The 23,752-nt window shown below is 42.4% G+C and overlaps 1 protein-coding gene, 1 long non-coding RNA gene and 1 pseudogene across 2 annotated transcripts in view; 2 read left to right on the top strand and 1 right to left on the bottom strand.

Moving 5' to 3' along the window:
• Positions 1-13,846, bottom strand: part of HSPA4 (heat shock protein family A (Hsp70) member 4) — a 48,853-nt gene extending 35,007 nt beyond the window's left edge. Inside the window, exons 1-2 of the mRNA XM_029941905.1 lie at positions 13,492-13,846; positions 747-804 (exon numbers count right to left, since the gene is read on the bottom strand). Of these exons, the coding sequence (XP_029797765.1) occupies positions 747-804; positions 13,492-13,598 (165 nt within the window). The 5' untranslated portion in view covers positions 13,599-13,846. The remainder of the gene's footprint in view (positions 1-746; positions 805-13,491) is intronic.
• LOC115294174 lies at positions 4,028-4,927 on the top strand (annotated as a pseudogene).
• Positions 13,847-13,993: 147 nt separating the features above from the next.
• Positions 13,994-14,913, top strand: LOC115294171. Its single transcript, XR_003909753.1, has 2 exons — positions 13,994-14,247; positions 14,414-14,913. It is a non-coding gene; the product is annotated as an uncharacterized LOC115294171 (long non-coding RNA).
• The last annotated feature ends 8,839 nt before the right edge of the window (positions 14,914-23,752 follow it).

Raw genomic sequence — 23,752 nt, 5'->3', positions numbered from 1 at the left:
ATTAAAAATCAATTGGCTAAGCACCATTTTTTTTGGCTTTTTTTTTTTTTTGTTAAGTTTATTCATTGATTTTTTTTTAGTAACCTCTACACTCAACATGGCACTCGAACTCAAGACCCCAAGATCAAGAGTTGCATGGTCTTTCAACTGAGCCAGCCAGGGACTGGGTATAAATTGGAAGCCCTACCCAGAACAGAAAAAAAGACAGAACCAGAAAAAGGTCAGATACGCAACTCCTTAATTTTACAGTTACCTCAGGCCCTCACACTCAGAACTCTTGGGAGTTCTGCCACTCTGGTTACTCAGAAACCAACAAATATGTCAAGTTCCTGTTTCATAAAGTAAACTAATGTCAAGTGTGCTTCTACAAGTATGCTTTCCTTCTTCAAGAACCTTGATTAACAAGATCAAATCTACAAACAACAATGACTCTAAGTAGAAGATGAAGACTCAAAAGCACAGACTTTAAGAAACATGTAAAATACACAAGAATATAAGCTTTGCTTAAACAAGACCTGGCAAAATACATCCTGGTAGCTTACATTAAACAGATTATCCTGTTTGTGTCATTTTAAAAAGCTATTTGATCCTCACTCAAGCACAGGAGACTAGATCAGGCCTGTCTTTCTCAGCTGTCCACCTAGGGACTGGTGTACTAGGCACATAATGGGCACTCCAAAAACTGCTGAAAGAAAAGACGGACAAAACAGAGATGTCAGTCATTTTAGGAAAAAACAAAACTCTACCTGGCTTTTAGCTGCTGCTCCAATTGAACGATTCTTAGGACCAAAAGAAATGCAAGCCCTAGAAGAAAAAACATTTAAGTGTAAAACCTTACTGCAACATTATATCCAGGTAGAATTACATCACCAGAGAAGGCAAGTTTTCTGAATGTGCAATAAAAAGTCACATTTGTAAAAGCACACAGTAAATCCCATTTTGACCTCTCCACTGAGTAAAACCATCCATGAGAATGGACAGCATCTGGAGTCATGTCATTTAGACTTTGAAGCACAAATCTGATGTGATAACCATCTGCCTCACGATACTTCTGAGAGGTGGCCCAGCCAATCTCCACTATTCTCTTCTTCAAGTCTGGGGCTCAAAATCCCAATACAAAATAATGTACCCTCTTACCAATACATCTTTGTCTTTTCAAACAGCTTACAACCTCACCAAGTAGTCTATAAACCTTGAGAACAACTTCTGTCCTCCTATATATTAGTAAAAGATAAATAACATCAAGTATAAAACCTGCTTATGTGTATAACCTCATTAAATTCTCTAGAGCAACCCATCTTATTCCTCTTTTATAGGAAAAGAAAAGGAGTTCAAAAAGCTGAAGTGAACTTATCCAAGGTCACCCAATTTAAAAGCAATGGAGCCAGGGGTGCCTGGGTGGCTCAGTCGGTTAAGCATCCAACCTCAGCTCAGGTCATGATCTCACAGTCCGTGGGTTCAAGTCCCATGTCGAGCTCTGTGCTAACAGCTCAGAGCCTGGAGCCTGCTTCAGATTCTGTGTCTCCCTCTCTCTGTGCCCCCTCCCGCTTGCTCTCTGTCTCTCAAAATAAAATAATGACATAAAAAAAATTTCAAGCAATGGAGTCAGACTCTAGATCGTTTCTCCATACCTTACACCCCACTTTGACCCTCTCTATATCTGCCCTAGACCCCTAGTTCTTTCAATTCAGAGTAAATAAACTCGAGTCATACTGCCTTGGTCCAAATCCAACTGTATTTAGATGACATCTTGAGAATATTTTAAACGCACTAGCCCTGTTCAATCTGCCAGGACACTGGGCCTTTCTGTGCCTCAGTGGCCCTTTCCACCCAACAGGGTAAGAACCCCTGTGAACCAATCTCCCAAAGCAGTTGAAGGTAGCTGTGCCCTGTAGGAGTATGGCATGACCTGGGATCTCTTCAGATCTGCTCTGAACCCTAAACTCTACAGGACTAGAATGTGCTGGTGGTAGCCTCCAAGAAACACAGGTGGTCAAGCTTAGCTTTTCTGCCTATGTATAACACTAATCACTAAAATTTCTTTTTAAATGTTATCACTAGCAGGTATCTCTCCTATCACAGCCCATACTGCCCTTCAGGAAAATGCTAAAGATAATCTTATCCACTCTATTCACCCTCTCCACTGCTAAAAGGCCTTCTAGCCTAAGCTACTAACAATGGTAAAAGCACATCTTTTCTAACGCCACCAGAGCTGAATTTCTAAGGTGTATCAAACCACCACCTCAATCCCAACATAATTACATGCAGTATTATTTATCTTCCATTGTTTCCTGCAGCCCTTTCTTCAAAACAAGTGCACAAAACAAGTGCTGGATCTTACAATAAAAAAGATTAATGTTCCCAACTTCATTATACGTCCTGATGAAGGTTTTCTCTTCTACCTGTATAAATCTGAAGTGGTCTTGCTTGTGATTATCTTCTGAACAAAATAAATAACCAACAAATAAAGCCCAGGTTCTTTCACTTAAGGGCTCTCACCATCCCAACCCCATTTTCCACCTGCATCTCAGGCACAGTGACCCAACACAAGTTCATCATTCAATCTTTCTGCTTTGCTCATACCACTTCCACCAGCTGAAATGCCTTGGTCCTTCTATAGGTATCTCACTCCTTCTCCAGAAACATACCCTCTTTGTCCCTCAAGTAAACTTAATCTTATTTTTACTTCTTAAAACTTACCAAAATTGACTTTAAAAACTTAATGGACTTTGGGCAATGCAATATAGAACGAACACCTAATATGTTCTATTATACAGAGCTGCTCTAGGTAATATTTTCACTTGAAGTCAGTTAACATTTTTACTTACTTTTAAAAATCTACATCTGCTTTAACAGTAAATATATGGTTTTATTTTGAAATTTAACTTATAAACCTTTACATATTTGACTTACCAGAAATTTGTTCTTGTATGTGGTTTGAGGTAGGGATCTAAAATGTTTGGGTTGCCTGGGTGGCTCAGTCAGTTAAGTGCCCAACTTTGATTCAGGTCAAGATCTCACGGTTCATGGGTTCAAACCTCGCATTGGGCTCTATGCTAAAAACTCAGAGCCTGGAGCCTGCTTCGGATTCTGTGTCTCCCTCTCTCTCTGCCCCTCCCCAGATTGTGCTCTGTCTCTCTCTTCCAAAAATAAATAAATGTTAAAAAAAAAAAAAAATTAAAGAAAAAGAACTGTTTTGCACATCCTGAAAAGGTAAATAAAAAGTTGGTGTCAGTTCAAATTACAGATGACCCTTAAACAACAATGGTTTGAATTATAGGTATTTTGTGATATGGTATAGTACCATAAATGTATTTTCTCTTCCTCATTATTTTCTTACTGACATTGTTTTCTCTAGCTTACTTTATTCTAAAATATAAGATACATATAACACATAAAACGTGTTGACTTTTTTCATTATCAGTAATGCTACCAATCAACAGTAGACTGTTAATAGTTAAGTTTTAGGTTCGTCAAGTTACAAGGTTTTCAACTGTGCAAAGGATTGTCACCCCCTAAAACTGTTCAAGAGTCAGCTGTATTCATGTTTTGGCTCATACACACCCACGCTACTGTTACAACTTTTTACAGAACAATCAAATGTCTCTACTGGAATGTCAATCCTCACCATGTGATACAGCAGTAACACCTCAAACAAGGGACAACTCTTGCAAAGTATGCAGAAAGTCCACATTTTCCTTAGCGTTATCATAGAAAATCATCAATATCCTACCACTACAAAGCAAATTACATTCCAGAAAGTTCTTTCATAGTAAGCCCATTGCACTAAAGAAAGAAATCCCTAGGTTTTCCACTTTGCCATCAACTTTGATTTGAATACAAGTATAGTAAGAGCTCAGACTCTAGGATCCATAAAATCAGTATGGGTCTGTCCAAATCCCTTCTCAGCCTTTCTAGCTGCATGATTAACATCTCTGAAATTCTATCTGCTCATCTCTAAAATGGGGGAATTAAGGTATCAGCCCTAACAGCTGAGGAGAGCAGGAGGCGGTCCCAGTGGCAGAAGATGGCTCCTTTTCCTACCAAATGCAAAGCTCACTCTGCTGAGAGGTCCAAGTATCATTCTAAAGATAAAGGGGCCACCAAGGAGTCCAGTGAGAATGGTCACCACAAGAACAAAGCTTGGAAGAGGCGCAGTACCCCAGTGCTTTCCCTGGCGGCAGCAACAGCAGGTCACCGTCCAGCTCTACCACCGGCGCAGGTGTGAGTAGAGGCTCTCACGGCTCTTCAGCATCTAGCTGCTGGGGAAGTTCCAGCAAGCTCTGCAGCTCCAGCTCCAGCAGTTCCTCTGGCTCATGGAGTCCTTCTAAGCACAGATATGACAACAGTGTTCCCACTCCAAATCCAAACCAGCCAAAAGAGGTGAAAAGAAAAAGGAAAAAGCGGACCCCTTCCCCTAAACCAACCAAAGGGCACATCAAAGGGCTCACTAGGAATGTGAGCATGGACCACATCATGGAGATATTCTCCACCTCTGGGAAAATTTAAATGATTGACGTGCTTGTAGAAAAGATGCACCCCCATCTGTCTAAAGGCTAATCATCTATGGAGTTTGAGAATCCAGATGAACAAGGTACTGGAAAAAGGACAAATCGATGGCCAGGAGATCATCAGCACACCTGTGCTGGCTCCCTGGCCTAGGCCGGCCCCACGTGACTCAGCCCTCCAAGAAGAATGAGGCCACCCCCCACCCCCCCACCCCCGCATGTGGCACCAGTTGCCCCCAAGGATAAAAAGACAGAGTTCCCGGGGGCGTAGGCCTCCCCGTGTGCCGGGGATGTCGCTCCCCTGGCTGCTGCCGCCACAGGAGCTGCTCCAGTGCCAACTACTCTCAATGAAGAGGGCCACCAAACCTCTGTACCCTCTGACTTCTATTCCATCCACTTCAGTTTTGTCACTTTTCTAAGCAAAAGAGGATTGGTAGGAAAGAAAAAAATTCTTCATTCAAGGCCTGGCTCTTAAACGACAGCAACTGAGACATTTCCTCTGATGACAGACATTACCTTTCCAGGTGCAGGAACATTACTGGTTTGGGGTTGTGCCCATAAGGATGCTCTCCAGTTTTCAGGAGCTCCTGAGTCAATTTAGTGGCAAAGCCATCAAGGACAAGCAGGGTAAGAGTGCGGCCCCAGCCTGAGGGTATAGGATTTTCATTCCCACAAATGACAGGGGTCTCATCTGGTGGCCAGGTCATGCCCTTGCTTATTGGTCTGCAGGATCTCTTGGGAAGGAACGTACTTTTGAGCAGCTGCTGTTCCCGCTAGCCTGGCCCTGCTCCCCTGCTCCGGTCTCTTCCAATGTCTAGGGTCAAACGCCCTGTGTTAGTTCCCGAAAATGGTTCTATTTTTACATGTACTCATGCACACACACCCACACCCCAGGTTACATTTCTCTCCGAAATTGGTGAGCAAGTTGAGATCCATTTCTGCAGGGTTATCACTGCACGGACCCGTCTGTGGCAGCTGTTCTTCATGGGGGTCTTTTGCAGGCTACCTTGGCAGTATGTACAGTACTTTTTGGCTTTAATGATAGTACTGTAAATTTGTTTTGAGTTCTACAACTTGTAGCACTTTGGGCACTGTTGTGTTTATATTTTACTGTGTAGAATGAAAGGACTGTGTTGAATAAACCTGGGATTAGAATGCAGATTGGAAAAAAGATAAAAATAAATAAAAGGGGGAAAATTACAGCACCTACCTTACACCTGTTATGAGATTAAATGTGTTGATTCACTGTTAAAGGGCTTATATCAGAAACTGGTACATCATAAATAATATTAGCTATCATTACAGCTCCCGTGAAAGCCCTGGTTTGAGTTTCATATAAAAATACACCAACCAGTTTGCGATAAGGTCTGCTTCACCTTCTCAAGCTATCCACTGAAATCCAGTCAGCCATCTTCAAAATCACCTACCCAGGAGGAATATAAAGTCCTACTTCCATTCAAAAAGAACAAATTTGGGGCACCTGGGTGGCTCCATTGGTTAAGCACCCGACTTCGGCTCAGGTCATGATCTTGCAGTTTTTGAGTTCGAGCCTCACATCAGGCTCTGTGCTGACAGCTCAGAGCCTGAAGCCTGCTTCGGATTCTGTGTCTCCCCCCTCTGCCCTCCTCTGCTCGTGCTCTGTCTCTCTCCATGTCTCAATAATAAACGTTAAACATTAAAAAAAAAAAAAACAAACAAACAAATGAATGAGGGCCAGCCAATACAGCAAAGAGCACAAATCAGAGCACAAATCGAAGGATTTTTAAAATAAAACCTTACACAAAGTAACCTAATAGTCAAATGTGACAAAAGCTCAAAGAGACTAAGAAATATTAGGGCCTCTTCTAGAACCTAGTGCTTTCTAGTTGGTATAAACTCACTGCACAAAATTAGAAAAAAAAGAAAGTATGGCAAAGAAAATAAACCGTAATTCCACAAGCACCATCCCCACCATGGATGGCCACTATCAGCATTTAATTAAATTAGCATTTAATTAAATACTCCTACAGAATTCTAATAAATATAATAGGTCCTAAAAACACATAAGCTCAAATTTAGTTTGCTTCTCTTCAACACAGCATCTGAAGAACGTCTGGGACTGAACTATCGCAGCAGGATTTTTACACGGAACATGGACAGAACAAGCTATTAAAAAGAAACATATCTACTTACTCCACATTCACCAGGAACGTCCAAACTTTGCACACAGCCTGCACCCAATCTTTATGCCAGGAAGCCTCTCCTTCACTCCCACACCTTTCATAGGCCAAGCAGTGTACTGAGCACTCCACACCTGATTTTCCCAGGTACTTCGAGAAAAGAACTACCACTGACCCAATTTTATAAAAGAAATTAATGCACCCCAAAACATAACTGGTAAATATCAGCATCCAAGATTCAAACCCCATATATATCTACTTTTTGTACTGCCCATCAAACCCCTTAAATTTATTCCCATGCTTTCCTCCAGGTGTTTTAATCTGTGTGCTCAACCCCCATTCCTGCCTTTCCTGATCACTCCCCTCTATCCCCAATGCATGCAACCTCTCCTCTGCCTGATAGCTTAAGTCTGTACTTAATACCTGTCCACAACTGTACTTACTCTCTTAAGCTACTTACTACCACTTTATCTTATTCATAGTTCCAACTAGAACGGTTACATCTAGGCACCAAGAATCTTTATCTTGTACTTCCTCTCTATGCCACGCATCTCAAAGTCAATGCTGCTAAAAACAGACATTGGCTAAGTGACTGACATTACTTTTCCTCCACTCCCAATTACAGGTTTCTTTACAGGAAATTAATTCAAATTAAGTTCAAGACCCCCTTGTTCTAATCATTAAGTCCTAGAAATAATCATCTTCTTTAGGCCAGAGAATAACATCATTCTCCCTTTCCTGGGCAAAACATACTACTGACCAAATATTTATGCACATTCTAATGGGATGTTATGAACGGCTGCAATCAACACAGATCCTTAAAAGGCAGTTTCATGTTTATAAGAATGTGTAGAACTGCTCAGGATATTAGAAGAGCTGTTGCTCTAATTCGCTTTCTTAACCACTAAGAAAATGAGTTTATCAGAGAATTCACAATAGTCTGGAGACTATCAAATAAAAGACTTAAGCAAAAATGTCATGGAAAAGATCAGAATATCCTTTGCTTACTGTCTTATCCCTGAACTAGAAAGTACCCCCCAATATTAACATCAAACAGCCCAAATAACTGACACTTAATACAACATACCACTCCTAAAGCACAGCAAATTCTTTTTCTTATGAGAGAACACGAGAGAGCTCGAGAACAGGGAAGGGGCAGAGAGAAGAGGGAAAGAGGATGCGAAGCAGTCACTATGCTGACAGCAGAGAGCCCGATACAGGGCTCAAACTCACTTTTTTTTAAGTAGGCTCCAGACCCAGCATGAAGCCAACATGGAGCTTAACCTCATGAGCTGGAGATAAAGACCTGAGCAAGATCAAGACCTGAGCAGAGATCAAGAGTCAGTTAACCTACTGAGCTACCCAGGAGCCCCTAGCACAGCAAATTCTTGAGGCATTAAGATTCCCACATTACAAGCTGTAAATTATGAACCCTTAAAGCAAACTTCAGTAATTTCATCTGACCCTAACATATAATCCACTAATGAAGAGAATTAATAAAAAAATACAAAAAGGTGGTAACAACAATACTAGGAAATACTTGGAAATATTTACTACGTCTGCCTTTATCCTAAACACTTTGCATAGTTTCAACTCATTACAATCCTCACAATTCCAGTGAAAGAAATCACTTATCTTCCTGTTATAAATTAATCCTTCATAATTGTGTCAAGTATCCTGGTGATAATATTTTAAGCATATACAGTTGAACTTTGAACAACACAGGTTTGAATTGTGTGGGTCCACTTATGCATGGAATTTTTGATACAGTACAGTGGTATAAATGTAATTTTTCTTATGATCTTAACATTTTCTTTCGTCAACTGTTTGTTATCAGTAAGGCTTCTGGTCAACGGTTGGCTAATAGTAAGTGAAGTTATCGGAGTTTAAGTTTTTACACACAGACCTTCAACTGCACAGAAGTCAGCACCCCTAAACCCCACACTGATATACACGATCAACTGTATACTCTATGTCCCAGCAATTTCACATCTGGAACTCTATCCAACAGAAATAAAAGGACAGGGGTGCCTGAGCAGGCAGTCAGTTAAGTGTCCGAGTCTGATTTCAGCTCAGATCATTATCTAGGGTTAGTAAGACTGAGCAGCAAGTCCACCTCAGTGCAGAACACAGAGACTACTTGGGACAGACTCTCTCTCAAAATAATTTTTCTAATTATACATTTAAAAAGGTAGATTCCTACTGATGGACGTCTAAAATATATGTGAAATAAAATTTACAAAATATAGTATTTGTTCAAACACACACTCCCCCATGTATATTTATACAAGTTTGGGGAAAAGTTATACAAGGATACGCAACAAACAGCAAATAAAGAGAAAGACAATAAACTTGAGTACCTCAGTGTTTTTATTGATATAACAAACAAGTATATCATATATATATCATTATGTATCAATAACCAACAAGTATATTAGAAAACCCAGTTCAGGGGGTGGCTGGGTGGCTCGTTGGTTAAGCGCTTTGGCTCAAGTCATGATCTCACAATTTGTGGGTTTGAGCCCCAAGTCGGGCTCTGTGTGGACAGCTCAGAGCCTGGAACCTATTTCAGATTCTGTGTCTCCCTCTCTCTCTGCCCCTCCCCCACTCCTTCAGCTCTCTACCCCCCTCCCCTTCTTGAAAAGAAACATTAATTTTTTTTTTAAATTTAAACCCTAATGACCTAAAGTTCCTGTCAATTAGTCTACCCGATTTGTACACAAAGTTGTATTTTAGCTCTTTAAGATTCTAAGGAACTACTTTCACGATTTCTACAATTACACGTATGAGGGTGAATGCGGTAAGCAGTTTGAACTTTAGTTAACAAAGTAACTTTCCTTTTCTTTGAATCCAAAAGATCCAAGATCCATCTGCTGTACTTACCTCTACAGAATATGCAAAACCATGAAATTTATAGGAACTTTCCTCACACAAGTATCAGATATTAATCTCCCAGAAAGTACATACTTTCAGCTTTTGCCCTCTCAAGGGCAGCTAATACGACAATTTAGTCTCTTCAAATATACTGTTTTATTAGGAACTAGGTCCACGAAAAGGGTAATATAAACAATTCACATAAAGAAATTATTTTCATTAATTAAGTAACTCATTTTTCTGTCCCATAAACTGTTCTTTTTGGAAAGCCCAATTCTTCCATAACATTTGGCACTCCAGTAACATATTTTCTTTCCAATGCTTGAAGGTTGTACCCTTACTAGTGTAATAATTCCACTAAATATAAGGTTTTCATCTTATTCCAAAGCCTATGGATCAACATCAACTTGGATGCTCCTAATTTACAACTCCAAAGTTTATCTCACACCCACACTCCCCTCTGCCTCACCAGGCTACTACACTAGTGGGGAGCCACATCAACCCCCCATGTACTAAATATTGCAAGAACCTAAGTAACACCCTGCTTCTTCCCTTCCCCTTCTCAGATAAATCCACTCTCCAAAAAAAGGCCAATCATACTTTTAAAACTTAAATTCTAATAACTCCCAGTGCACTTAAATGAAAACCCTTAACATGATTTTATAAAGTTCTGCCTCACTCTCTCCAGTCCACCTCACACCACTCTCTCAAATGGCTCAAGAGTAGTTATGCTCTTCTCAGGCAAGTGTACCAAGCTCTTTCAAACACCTCAGGTCTTCACTTGCTGTTCCTTCTGCCTGGATCAGCTCTTCCTTACACCCACCCACCATCTCCATGGAAATTTCTACTTGTCTGCCAGGACCTACCTGAAATGGCACTTCTTTAAAAGTACCTTCCAACTCCACTGCACATCCAATTTAAATTAGGTGTCCCCATTCCCCACCCGCCATCATCACATTCTATACTTTCCCATCTGGACCTTTACCGCAGTTAGTAATTACAAGTTTGTTTAGCATCTGGGTTTCTTCCCCCCACTACCCAGGTCCATAATGGCAGGATCCTGTTTATTTGTCCAGAATACCTTGAGGGCTTAGCACAATGGCTGGGGCCTACTGAAGGCACTCCCTATTCCCTAAAATGAAGAAAGCCTCTATTTGGTGTAAAAGCAAAGGTCTCTTCTGGACGAGACTCAACAGGATCCTCAAAAACTGAATCCAAATACTGTTAAACCTACAATTTGAAATGAGGTAATTCCATAATAGCCAACTCTTCAAAAATTGCATCTTATTTCCACTATCACACTAAAGCAAATCTACATCAGGGCACCTGGGTGGCTCAGTCATCTGAGAGTCTGACTTCAGCTCAGGTTGTGATCTCTCTCTTTCAAAAATAAATAAATGTAAAAAAAAATTTTTTTTAATAAAAATAAAGCAAGCCTACATCATACTCTGTGTGCATGAGACAAAAATCCATTTTTCCGTAACTACTATAAAAATCAACCTTTCCACTCCCACCTTCTATTTTGGGACTCCAAGAAAGAAATTTAAGCTAATCAAAATCATAGTTCAAAATGTATGGTGTCTCGACCAAGTCCCTGGAAAATATAAAATATGGGGAAAATATAAAGAAAATCATTTAAAGTATATAAATAGTATTTTCTTACCACAGTTACATGATGTATCTGGTCACCCATCACCTAGTCTTTGAGGCAAATTTAATTTCAATTTGGAAAGATTAATCTTTTTATTCTCCAGTTCGTTAACATGCCCTGTAGTTTTAGCTTTAGGAGTAAAACTCAGTGATTCATCTCTTAAATATGACACCCAGTGCTCAAACTGCAAAGTGCCCCCCATAATGCCCATCACCCATTTAACCCATATCCCCACCCACACCCCATCAGCCCTCAGTTTGCTTAATCTTTTTTTCCTTAAACAACCCTTTCCAGTTCAAACAATGGAATTCATGGTAAAACCATTGTAGCCATTGTCTTAAAAATTAAATTAAATCAAAACATAAAATAACAGTCTGAAAGAAAATGCAGGAATATTGTTAGTTACAATTCTCCTTGGAGCATAATCACATTCAAATCTAGGCAGGAAAGGACCAGAAAGTTAAATACCTGATTCAGTATGCGACCTTTACAAATGAAGAAAACTTGGATGTACACAGGAAGACAAAATCAAATAGAAAACTGATGTTAGGGGCACCTGGGTGGCTCAGTCGGTTGAGCATCTGGCTGGGGTTCAGGTCATGATTTCACAGTTCACGGGTTCAAGTCCCGCATCAGGCTGTGTGCTGACAGCTCAGAGCCTGGAGTCTGTCTTCGGATTCTGTGTCTCCCTCTTTCTCTGACCCTCCCCTGCTCATACAATCTCCCTCTCCCTCTCTCTCTCTCAAAAATTAAAAAAAAAAAAAAAAAAAATTAAAAAAAAAGAAAAAGAAGAAAATTGATGCTTAAACACTCAAAAACAAAAACTTCAACGCCTGGGGGGGGGGACTATACAATACCTTCCCTGGAATAACAAATTAGAACATAAAAACCACTGTTAAAAACTAAAAATATGAAGGGGTCTGACAGCTAATGAATACAAAATTTCTTTTTGGAGGGATGAAAATGGTTTAAAATTGTGGGGTCGTGCTCGCTTCCACAGAACATATACTAAAATTGTGGAGTCAACTGCAGTGTTTGGGTACTACGCTAAAAACCATCAAACTGCACATTTTAACAGAATTAACTGTACAGAATGTGGATTGTATCTCAGTAAAGCGGCTAAAAATTATGAGTAAATCGAGAAAGAGCCATCGAACCCCATCTTAGGATCTGGGATGAGCTTTCAGGGAAGTGCCTGGTCTACCAAAAACAGGGAGCAGCCATCTCTCAAGTGGAACCGTGAGCCCCTGGCCAGCAAAGAGCAGACTAGTGGACAGAGCAATCTAGTCTGGCTGCCAATCTGCTGAAAGGTGACAAAGTTCGGATGAAAAATGGGCCTTGGAACAAAAGCCCTTGAAGGGCCACCTAGCAAATAATAAGAGAACCTAGAAAATAAAAATCTTCTTAAAAGATTTTGTCCCCAAAGACAATGGACTGAAAAGTATCTCTATGGTCAACAAGCAGGCTCTTTAACCAGGGAAATACCTGAGTGAGTCAGGATTTTTTAGAGCTGTGTCTATACTGGCCCCATAACTTACTATAGATTCTAGAAGTCAAAGTGAACCCCTGAGTCATTCAATAACAATCGCGGCCAATACCCTGGTAGGAGTGGAACGTTGTTAGGTGTGGATGCGCGCAGAATGAAAGCAGAGAATGACCCAACATGGCTCCATATGCTGAAACGAAGCGAAAAACCAATGCAAATGCAAAAGTATCAAGACGACACAGTTTTTAAGTACTTTTTGGGGACTGTCGGTTCCAACCAGAGCTCCAGATCCCTCTCTTCCGGGTGCTGGCCCGCCCCCACTCACGTGGGATTCTGGTAGCACCATCTTCAGACCGCCGGCAGACTCCAGAACCCGTACAATTCAACTAACTTTTATTAGGCGCCTGCTGTTTGCAAAGCTCCAAGCTCTGTAGTGGGTTCAAGAAACGCTAGTACGCCCTGCGCCTGTCTCTGCCCTCTAAAGGAAGATCTCGGTCCACTATACATCCCAAGTCTACCTTCCCTCCAGGTCCTACCCATGCCCTCCGCTGGTACGAGTACAAGCTTACAGCCTTCGCTCAACCGGCAGGCCAGTGAAAAAGGGCCTCGCCGCTGGCGCGGACCCTCAGGGCGAGCCGCGGCCACTGTGACCTGACACCCAGGGGGAGTTGCTTATCTATCGAGCCCGCGACTCGAAACGGAGGAGATTCCCCGGACCGCGCTTCCCAAGGCGCGAGGGTCTCAGCAAGCGCTACCTCCCCACCTCTCTACCCACCCCCTCCCCGTGCACGCGGCCGACTGGCCCACACTCACGGCGTGCAGCGGTCGCTGTACTCATTAGCGATGGTCTCGATGCCGCCGGCGCGGGCCACAGCGACGTAGCAGCTCTGGAAGCCCAGGTCTATGCCCACCACCGACATGGCGCCGGCTACAGTTCGGGCTCGAGCCCAGGTCCGGCCGGCGAAACAGGACACGGACCCCGGCGGGGCTGGCGCGCGGAGAGCAAGCCGCGTGGGCCGGGGGATAGGGACTCTCGGGAGAAGGGAGGGTGTCCTCGCAGGCGCCTAGGTCTGGGAAGGAAGCCGCAGCGGAGAACGCCGCTCAGGCCGGCTCCGGCTCAGCGGCCGCAGAAGAAGGCACCGGTAGCGGGGGCGGAGAAGATCTCGAAAGATCTCGTCGCTACGAGACTGAAGCTGTAGCGCGAGAACTGCGAAGGAAAGGAACGTTCTCGCGAGACCCCGGTTCAGACGTCTTTCCTTCTAAGGTTCCGCCCCCAATTACGACAAGCGGACGTCACGTCCAGGCACGAGATTATGGAAGGACAGAGCGGCTGAAAGATGATTGGAAAGCCAAACGCCGCAGCGACTCCCCACGGCGGCAAAGAGCAGTGGGGCACCTCCCCTCCCCTAAGAAAGTAGGAGAGCCGGCTTGAGGCAAAATATGGAGGAGGCACCGTTGTTCTACTTCCGCCGTCTTTATCAAAGAAACTTCCGGTGGCGGGACGTTTTGCGACCCCAAAATGGCATCGCAAACTAGTCTTCGAAATCCAGAGACTTCTCCTCGGTGTAGGTCAGTCGATAGGGGACAAGGACGCCCTTGAATGCGGCCCTCAGCAGGGCCTAAGGTAGTGCCTCTGTTGAAGTCCGAGATATCGCCCCCTCCGGCGGAGGGCGGGAACGCTCTCAGTCCCACGCGGTGTTTTTTTTTCACTCAGCCTTTCCTTACCATTCTCTAGGGGCCTACGTGACTTAAACCTGAAATCTCCAGCACATGCCAAGCCCTTGTTCTGAGCTGAATGGGAGGGACGCGGATGGATGACACGCTACCTAGTTTTCGTTCAGACCGCCACTAAATGACATTACTCGAGTCTAAGGAATCTTAAACTTTAGGGTCCCTCACTTCTGGAATGTTCCAGGTTGAGGATGGGAAGCCAGCATGCCATCGGAAAGCGACTCTGTACAATAAGAATTTCTGATAAACTGAGGGAATCTCAGGAGTGGAATCTGGACCTCCGAGACTCTAGTAACTTGTGACTTTTCTTGTTAATATTTATTTTGTGTCTTCTCTTTAAGGGTATAGTGTATAATCTTCCAACCCCCCAAACCCTGAATCCAAAACTGCTCATAAGGATAACCGGAAAAAGTAAAAGGGATCCCAGTACAAGGTGGCAAGTGTTATGCACAAAGCGATGGAGACTAGGACTTTGCAGAAAAGTAAAATCTGCTCTCAAGTTGTTAAAAAAAAAAAAAAAACAGCAAGAAAGTTAGTCTGGGTTGCAGAGAACTACAAGAACTTCTACACTGTTGGAACCTAGACAGAGTTGAAGATCTCAATCTCAAAGCTAGAACAGTAAGGCCATTTAATGAATGAGCTAAGAAGAAAGCGCATTTTTTTAAATCTACACTCCCCACACATACACCTCAGCCACCTGGAGCAATGCCTGGAGGCCAGATTGTTTGCCTTTACACTTGCAAATTGTCACGCAGTTCTTACATTTTTGGCTAAACCAAATGGGCTTTGTCTTTAAAAACAAGCACTGTGTGTGCTACCTGGGGTGGAAGGTTGAGGGAGGTGGGCTATGGGAGCGGAGGCAGTAAGATAAAGCCTTTTTTTTACGTTTCTTTATTTTAAGAGAAAGAGCCCGCAGGGGAAGGGCAGAAAGAAGGATGAGAAAGGATCCTAAGCAAACTCTACTGTCAGCACAGAGCCCGACAGCTCTATCCCACAAACCATGATATCATGACCTGAATGAAATCAAGAGTCAGATGCCTAGCCGACTGAGCCACCTAGGTGCCCCCTTAATTATTTGTAATGTTTATTTTTGAGAGAGATAGAGCATGAGATGGAAGAGAGAGAGAGAGAGAAATAACAGAATCCAAAACAGGCTCCAGGCTCAGAGCCGAAAAGTAGGGCTGAAATCCACAAACAGAGAGATCATGACCTGAGCAAAAATCCAATTCTTAACTGACTAAATCACCAGGCACCCCAGAAAACGCCTTTCAACAAAGAGCAGGGATGAACAGGTACTCTACACCCATGTTCAAAGCATTATTCACAATAATTACCAGAAAAGGAAAATTCCACATGTTCTCATACATCCTCATCTTCCCATTTTAACTATGGCCCACCACCCCCACTGCCTTTTGGCAGACAGATTCTACTTTGCTGTCCTGCCCACCACTTCCTTGTGGTGTATTCAATAAACCTCTATCTCTTTTGTTTTGCCTAGGATGAATCCTTTCTTTCACCACCCACGCCACTAGACCTCTACCTGAGCAGGTTGCCCCGCATTTGGTGGCCCCCATCCAATCAGGAAACCCCTGAGAAACCAAAATAAGCAAATTCATAGAAACAAAATAGAACAGTGGTTAGCCAGGGCATGTGATTAGAGCGGAATGGAGAGTTACCGTTTAATGGGTATCAGGTTTCAGTTTGGGATGATGAAAAGTTCTGGCGATGCGTGTAGCCACACAACAACGCAAATACACTTAACGCCACTGGTTTATATACTTTAAGATGGTTAAATTGATAAGATTTATGTTATGTGTATTTTACCACCATGAAAAGTCAAAACAAAACAAAAACAGTTGACCTTGGGGCACCAGCGTGGCTCAGTCAAGTTAAGCCTCTGACTTTGGCTCAGGTCATGATCTTACCATTCCTGAGTTTGAACCCCTTGTCCAGCCCTGTGCTGACAGCTCAGAGCCTGGAGCCTGCTTCAGGTTCTGTGTGTGTGTCTCTCTCCCCCTCCCCCACTCGCTCTCTGTCTCTCAAAAATGAATAAACTTAAAAAAAATTTTTTAAAGGTCGATCTTGACCTTCCTTTTTCTATCTTATATTTTTCTCCTACCTCGGAGGGTATCAATGACACCAAGAACAGAATTGGCCTTTGTAATGACAAAAAGTCTTCTGTCTGTCTGCTCTGGATTATAAGCACTGGGCAGAGGCCAGGCTGCCATAGGCTAAAGTGACTTTTCTACTTAAAATATCACTAGGTCTGGGTATAGACTCTGTCTCTGACTTACTTCTTGTGGGATACCTCCCCAGCCATTAACTAAACTGGCAAAAAAAAAAAAAAGTACTACATCTATATCTTTTTACATTCCACCTTCATACCCACCTACCTTATTTACCTTGGCCCTGCTTTCAGTTTAAAATACCATGGGCCCTATCAATCTTTTTAATGATTTGTTCTTCTCAAAATAAAACATAACATCAGTCACAGAGAGTACTCATCTTGCTATAAATAGTTTCCTGGATCATCCAACTTACAGTTCAAGAGGCTATTCTGGGATATTTAAGTAAATGAAATCAGAAAAAAGGTATTTAAGAATTCTGAAGAATCCAAAATGACAAGTTTCCAAGAATCACAATTGTGAAGCAATGAAGTTGTCAAAACATTTCTTGTTGAAGGCATTGTGGTTGAAGCACAAGTAACTTTGATTCAGCAGAGCATCTTGAGAATTTTAAAAGAAGGAAGTTGTTGCATTCTTTTCTCTGGTATGATGATTAAATTAGGTTCTAAGCAATCAGGAAGATGTTTGGTTTAAATATACAGTGTTTATTAACTGCCCACCATGAGACAAGAGTTTCATCATCTTCCTGCCAAGTGTCCAGTAGAATCCTGTCCTACACTCTGGGCAGCTTCTGGAATTCTTTGCTTCAGGAGGAAGCTACAAGCTCTGATGATGGTATTTTCCAGCCTCCTTGATATCACAGTGAGTGGACTAGTGCCCTTAACCAAACCAGCACTCCTTTCTTAAACTCTAAAATTCTAGTAACTCCATAATAGTGGTAATTACATCATCTCTAGATCCCACACCATGTGCCAGACCTTCTGTTGAGTGATTTGGACATCATGATTCAATTAATCTTCATAATAAACCCATTAGGTAGATATTACTTTCCAGGTTTAATAAATGAGAAAACTGAGACCTGATGAGATTAAGGAACTGGTTCAAGGTGATGCAGCTTTGAAAGCTCCTGACATCAACATTGGTCTCCTACAACTGTATCACTCTTTTCTTTCCATTCATGTTCTTTGTAAAGGTTTATTAGAATTAATTTAGAAACACAAAAGAGTAAGAGAAGTTAAAAAAAGAAATAATTCAAGTAGTATTATTCACTGTTAACATTTTAGAACACATTTCTTCCTCTAATTTTGTTACATATGATGGTTGAATTGGGGATGTGCCTTTTTAACATTAAATTAACCACCCTTTCCCAAACTGTGGTCCATCAGATAGTGTTTCATGAGACAATAATAGATTAATCTTGATGGGGTTTGGGAGTGGTGGGAGTTCTGAGCTGATGGCCAAGAAAGAATTCTTGAAGATGTCTTTGGTGTAAAAAGGGGATTTTACTGCATGGGGACAGGACCCATGGACAGAAAGAGCTGCATTGGAGTGACGGGTTACATACTATGGAGTTGGGGGAGGTAAGGCAAAAGGGCGGCCACCAGAAGAACTTTCACATGCTAACGAGGACTCCTTAAATACCTGAGGCCTTGCTATTGTCAAGCTAAGGTTGTTTTTCCTCTAGTAGGGCATTAACATTAGGACAGTAGGGGGTTCCTGGAGAAATGTTACACTCTGCATTTGCCTCAAGTATTTGTCAATGGGCTGCAGGTTATACAGAAAGTTAACATTACCTGCCATTTCCTTCTTACCTTCTTACCTTTGTTCTCCATAGGGGAGGGTGATGTTGGGGCTCCAGGAAACTGAGTCTATAGGTTTCTGGAGATTAGGCTATTGATGATTGCCTTTTTCTTATAATTTACTAAGATATTTGTAAACTAATGGAGACATGTCCTACACGTGTGATCTCTATCAATTAACCATTTGTTTTCTTTCCTTTCTTTGTAGAGTGCCTGAGGAATATCACACGCTGGGCGGGGGGCAGGGGGGGGGAGAGTGCTAGCTTGTGCTTTGCTTTCAGCTAGCCTTTTGCCTTATGCTCTCTCAACAAATATTACCATTTTAAAGACACTGTGAAGTTCTATAGAAAATCTGTTTACCTTTGTTTAATCACAAATGCAAGTATAAATATAAGAAATACTATTTAAGGAATGATAGAGCACAATTTAGTCTCCTTTTTTCCTAAAGTATTTTCCCCTTTTTATAATTTTTTTATTTTTTTTTTTTTGAGAGACAGAGAGAGACAGCATGAGTAGGTGAGGATCAGAGAGAGAGAGGGAGACACAGAAGCCGAAACAGGCTCCAGGTTCTGAGCTAGCTGTCAGCACAGAGCCTGATGCAGGGCTCGAACCCATGAACCCTGAGATCCTGACCTGAGCCGAAGCCAGAAGCTTAACCGACTGAGCCACCCAGGTGCCCCTATAATTTTTTTAAATTTACTTTTTGAGAGAAAGAGCAAGCCAGGGAGAGGCAGCAAAGTAGAAAGAAATCCCAAGCAGATTCCATGCTGCCAGTGCAGAGCCCAACAAGGGGCTCAATCTCATGAACTGTAAAATCATGATGTAAGCTGGAAACCAAGAATTGGAAGCTAAACCGACTGAGCCACCCAAGCACCCCCTCAAGCAATTTTTCTAATCCTAATTGCTCTTTTGGTATAAAAGCTACCATTGAAATTCACTTGTAAGTCCAAACTGCCTGAATTTTTAGGGTCCTTCCTCACTCTCTCAAACTGTCTGCTTACATAGTAGCACCATGATCTCATTCTGAAATCCTTCCCCAAATCCCCACTTCTTTTTACCTTATTTGGTCTGATTATAGTGATTATACGGCTGCAGTGTCATTACCAATCCCAGTCCTTTCCCTCTGTATACACTTAAGATGCTGGATGAACTTTACACAAATTTCTGCAGGCCACACAAGCTGATATGGTCATTGAAAATGTAACCCCTTTATCTAGATCCCGTAATCAACACTAATTTTTCTGGCTTGGCTCACAACCTCCTTATCCATTGGTTCAAGCCTCTCCTCAGCCAGCACAGATTCAGTCTTCTTCCACCTCTAGTAGATGACACTCCAGCTCCATCCCAAGGTCCTCCCTGTTGAACTGGTCTGCTGAGAGCAGAACATGATCCTGACCTGCACAGCCCAGCTCTGCTAGGGCTTTCCTGTCCCTGAGCACAGAGGGACCCCCAGGAGCTGTCTTGCCACAGTAACAGCTGCCATCTCATTTCTACAAAGTACAAATCTTTCTTAACAAGATTGTTCATTTTAACAATCAAATTCATCAGGGCACCATGTATCCTATGCTGGTTTCCCTTCAACTGAATACAACTCATTTCCCAAGACAGATGCCCTTTGCTTCTTGCTCTAGATTCAGAGAAAATGATTTTTAAAAGCCCTGTCGCCTCTGATAATAATTCACTCTTCAGGTTTCCTGATTTAATAGGACTTCAGGCACCTAGGTGGCTCAGTCGGTTGGGCGGTCAACATTGGCTCAGGTCATGATCTTGCAGTTCACAAGTTCAAGCCCCACGTCAGGCTCTATGCTGACAGCTCAGAGCCTGGAGTCTGCTTTAGATTGTGTCTCCCTTTCTCTCTGTCCCTCCTCTGCTCATGCTCTGTCTGTCCCTCTCTCTCTCTCAAAAACAAACAAACATAAAAAAAAAAGAGGACTCTGGAGCATGGAGTGTGAATATCTGTAAATTGATTAAGAATCACAGTTACAGGGTGCCTGGATGGCTTAGTCAGTCAAGTGTCTGACTTCAGCTTAAGTCATGATCTCATGGTTCATGAGTTCAAGCCCTGCATCAGGCTCTGAGCTGTCAGCTCAGAACATCAAGCTTCAGATTCAGTGTCTCCCTCTCTCTGTCCTTCCCCCACTTATGCGCGCACTCTCTCTCTCTCTCTCTCTGTCTCTCAAAAGTAAATAAATAAACATTAGGGGCACCTGGGTGGCTCAGTCCATTAGGCAGCCGGCTTCAGCTCAGGTCATGATCTCACGGTTCATGGGTTTGAGCCCTGCGTCAGGCTCTGTGCTGACAGCTAGCTCAGATCCTGGAGACTGCCTCAGATTCTGTGTCTCCCTCTCTCTCTGACCCTCCCCTGCTCACACTGTCTCTCTCTGTCTCTCAAAAATAAACAAAAAGACATAAAAAATAAAAATAAATAAACATTTAAAAAAATGTTTTAAAGGAACCACTGTTACTATAAACAGCGTTACCATGAACAAGCGCATGTGGCATCCTGCCCATACATTGCTTCATAACCAGAAGGGGACCATTTATATTCTTCTTGACATGTAGTTAATGTTCAAATGCAACGGGAGTTCAAAATCTAAATATATCACAGGCAATTACAGTTTGACACTGAATGTGAGCAGTGCAAGCCCTAACTCAGAGGAGAGTGACTAACATGTTTTCCTGGCAGTGGCACAGGATTCCATCCTATGGTCAAAGGCAACAGCAACAGCAGGCTAAAACAAGAGCAGAGATGATTTGAGCTCACTAGAAGCATCAGAATTTCCTTTCCAGACTAGATAAAGACAAGTCTGGGAAAGGTGACCAGACTTCCATTATACAGATATCATGAAATAAAAAGCATAGTAAGAACTTTGTGTATTCTTGAAATACTTTGAAAAAATAAGATACTCAGCAGAGAATAGAAATGTGATTAACAAGTCATTCTTCAAAACTGGATGACCAGCCCTTTTAGGATATTATTTAGTCCTTAAATATGGATATATTTTGTGCCATTTCCACTACAGGCAGATGTTTATTTTTATTTTAAAAATTTTAGGGGAGGGTCAGAGAGAGGAGGAGACATAGAATCCAAAGTAGGCGCCAGGCTCCAAGCTGTCAGCACAGAGCCCAAGGTCGAAGTTGAACGCTTAACCGACTGAGCCACTCAGGTGCCCCAGAAGTTTATTTTTACAGAAAGATCAGTGGCTTAGAGCTTCTTCTTTAAAAGTGAAATGCCCTTCCAAAGTCAAGAGAACATAGTGATAATCTGGCATCTCTATGTAAATGAACAGAAAGTATAACCACACAAATGAGGGGAAGTTCATGAATGGCTTCTCCACACCCCACCCTCCACCTTGGCAGGTGAGTGGGCACATGCACCTGTGTACACAAATGCATATGCGTGCACACACACGCGCACGCGCACATACAGACACACACACACACACACACCGATCTGCTTTTACTTTGACTGCTTAGGTGACGGTCTTGTCCTAGAACTTTCAATGGAATTTTCTAAAGCATGCAACACATTTTCATTGCAATACTTGAAAGTTGCGGCTACGTGTAAAGACAATAGCCAAAATACGGCAACTAGCCAAGTGTCCATCAACAGGTGAATGGATAAATAAAATATAGGCTATACATGCGATGGAATATTATTCTGCCATAAAGCAGGGGTGAAGTGCTGATACATGCTACAATATGATTAAACCTTGAAAAGTTGATGCTAAGGGAAATAAGCCAGTCACAAAAGGACAAATATTGCATGATTCCACATATATGGGGTACCTAAAAGAAGCAAATTCACAAAACGTAAACTAAAGACTACCATGGACTGTGAGGTAGAGCAAACCCTAATTTTTTTAAATGTTTATTTATTTACTTTGAGAGAGTGTGTGTGTGTATGTGCAAGGGAGGGGCAGAGAGAGGAGAGAGAGAATCCCAGCAGTCTTTTGTGCTTTTAGTGTAGAGCCCCCTTCAGATCTTCTGTCTCCCTCTCCCTCTGCCCCTCCCTGGTGTGCGCTCGCTCTCTCTCTCTCTCTCTCTTTCTCTCTCTCTCTCAAAAATAAACAAACAAGACGGAAAAAGGAGTATAGTAGACTGTTGTAGATTCTGCAGCCCTACCACCTCGGCCTGAGTACCACTTACACTATAATTGTCTGAGTACACTTAGGCAAGTAGCTTAATATTCTCTAAGCCTCAGTTTCCTCACCTGCAAAATGGGAGAAATAAAATGCCCTACCTCATAGGGTTGATGTGATGATTAAACAGGACAGTTAATATAAAATGTGCATTGCTCAGGGCACCTGAGTGGCTCAATCAGTTAAGGGGTCGACTCTTTTTTTTTTTTTTAATGTTTTTTTAAAGTTTACTTACTTTGAAAGAGAGAGGGGGAGAGAGAATGAGCGAGGGAGGGCAGTGAGGGGGAGGGAGACAGGATCCCAAGCAGGCTCTACAATGTCAGCACAAAGCCCGACACAGGGCTCAAACCCACAAACCATGAGATCATCACCTAATCTGAAACCAAGAATCATGATCTCCCGGTTCATAAGTTAGAGCCCTACATCAGGCTCCACACTGAAGGTACAGAGCCTACTTGGGATTCTCTCTCTCTCTCCATATCTATCTGCCCTTCTCCTGCTTGTCAGCATGCACTTGCTTGCTCGCCTCTCAAAATAAATAAACTTTAAAAATAAATAAATAAAATGTGCATTGCCTGACACACAGCAATTTATCAAGAAACATTAGAGGGGTTCTGGCTTGCTCAGCCCCTATAGCATGCAGCTCTTGATCTCAGAGTCATAAGTTTGAGCCCCACGTTAGGTACAGAAATTACTTAAAAATAAAATCTTTAAGGGAAACCTGGGTGGCTCAGTAAGTTAAGCATCTGAATCTTCATCTCAGGGTCTTGATGTCAGGGTTGTGAGTTCACAACCTGGGCTCCACACTGGGTGTGGAGCCTCCTTCAAAAAAAAAAAAGGCTTTGGGGCACCTGGGTGACTCAGTCGGGTAAGCATTTAACTTTGGCTCAGATCATGATCACATGTTTTCGAGCCCCACATGGGGCTCTATGCTCACAGCCCAGAGCTTGGAACTTGCTTGGGATTCTGTCTCTCTCTCTCTCTCTTAAAAATAAAACATTTAAAAAATTAAAAAGAACACTAACTTAAAAAAAGATTTAAGAAATAAAAAAAGATGTTAGAGACGGTTTTTATTTTTTTTAATGTTTTTATTTTATTTTTGAGAGAGAGATAGAATGCTAGCAGGGGAGGGGCAGAGAGAGAGGGAGACAGAATCTGAGGCAGGCTCCAACCTCTGAGCTATCAGCACAGAGCCCGCCATGGGGCTCAAACTCCCAGACTGTGAGATCATGACCTGACCTGAAGTCAGACGCTCAACTAACTGAGCCACTCAGGC

Source organism: Suricata suricatta, chromosome 6 (genome assembly GCF_006229205.1).
Source record: "Suricata suricatta isolate VVHF042 chromosome 6, meerkat_22Aug2017_6uvM2_HiC, whole genome shotgun sequence".
NCBI classification, from domain to species: domain Eukaryota; kingdom Metazoa; phylum Chordata; class Mammalia; order Carnivora; family Herpestidae; genus Suricata; species Suricata suricatta.
Note: the sequence above shows the minus strand (reverse complement) of the source record. Positions and strands in the feature narration are given on the sequence as shown.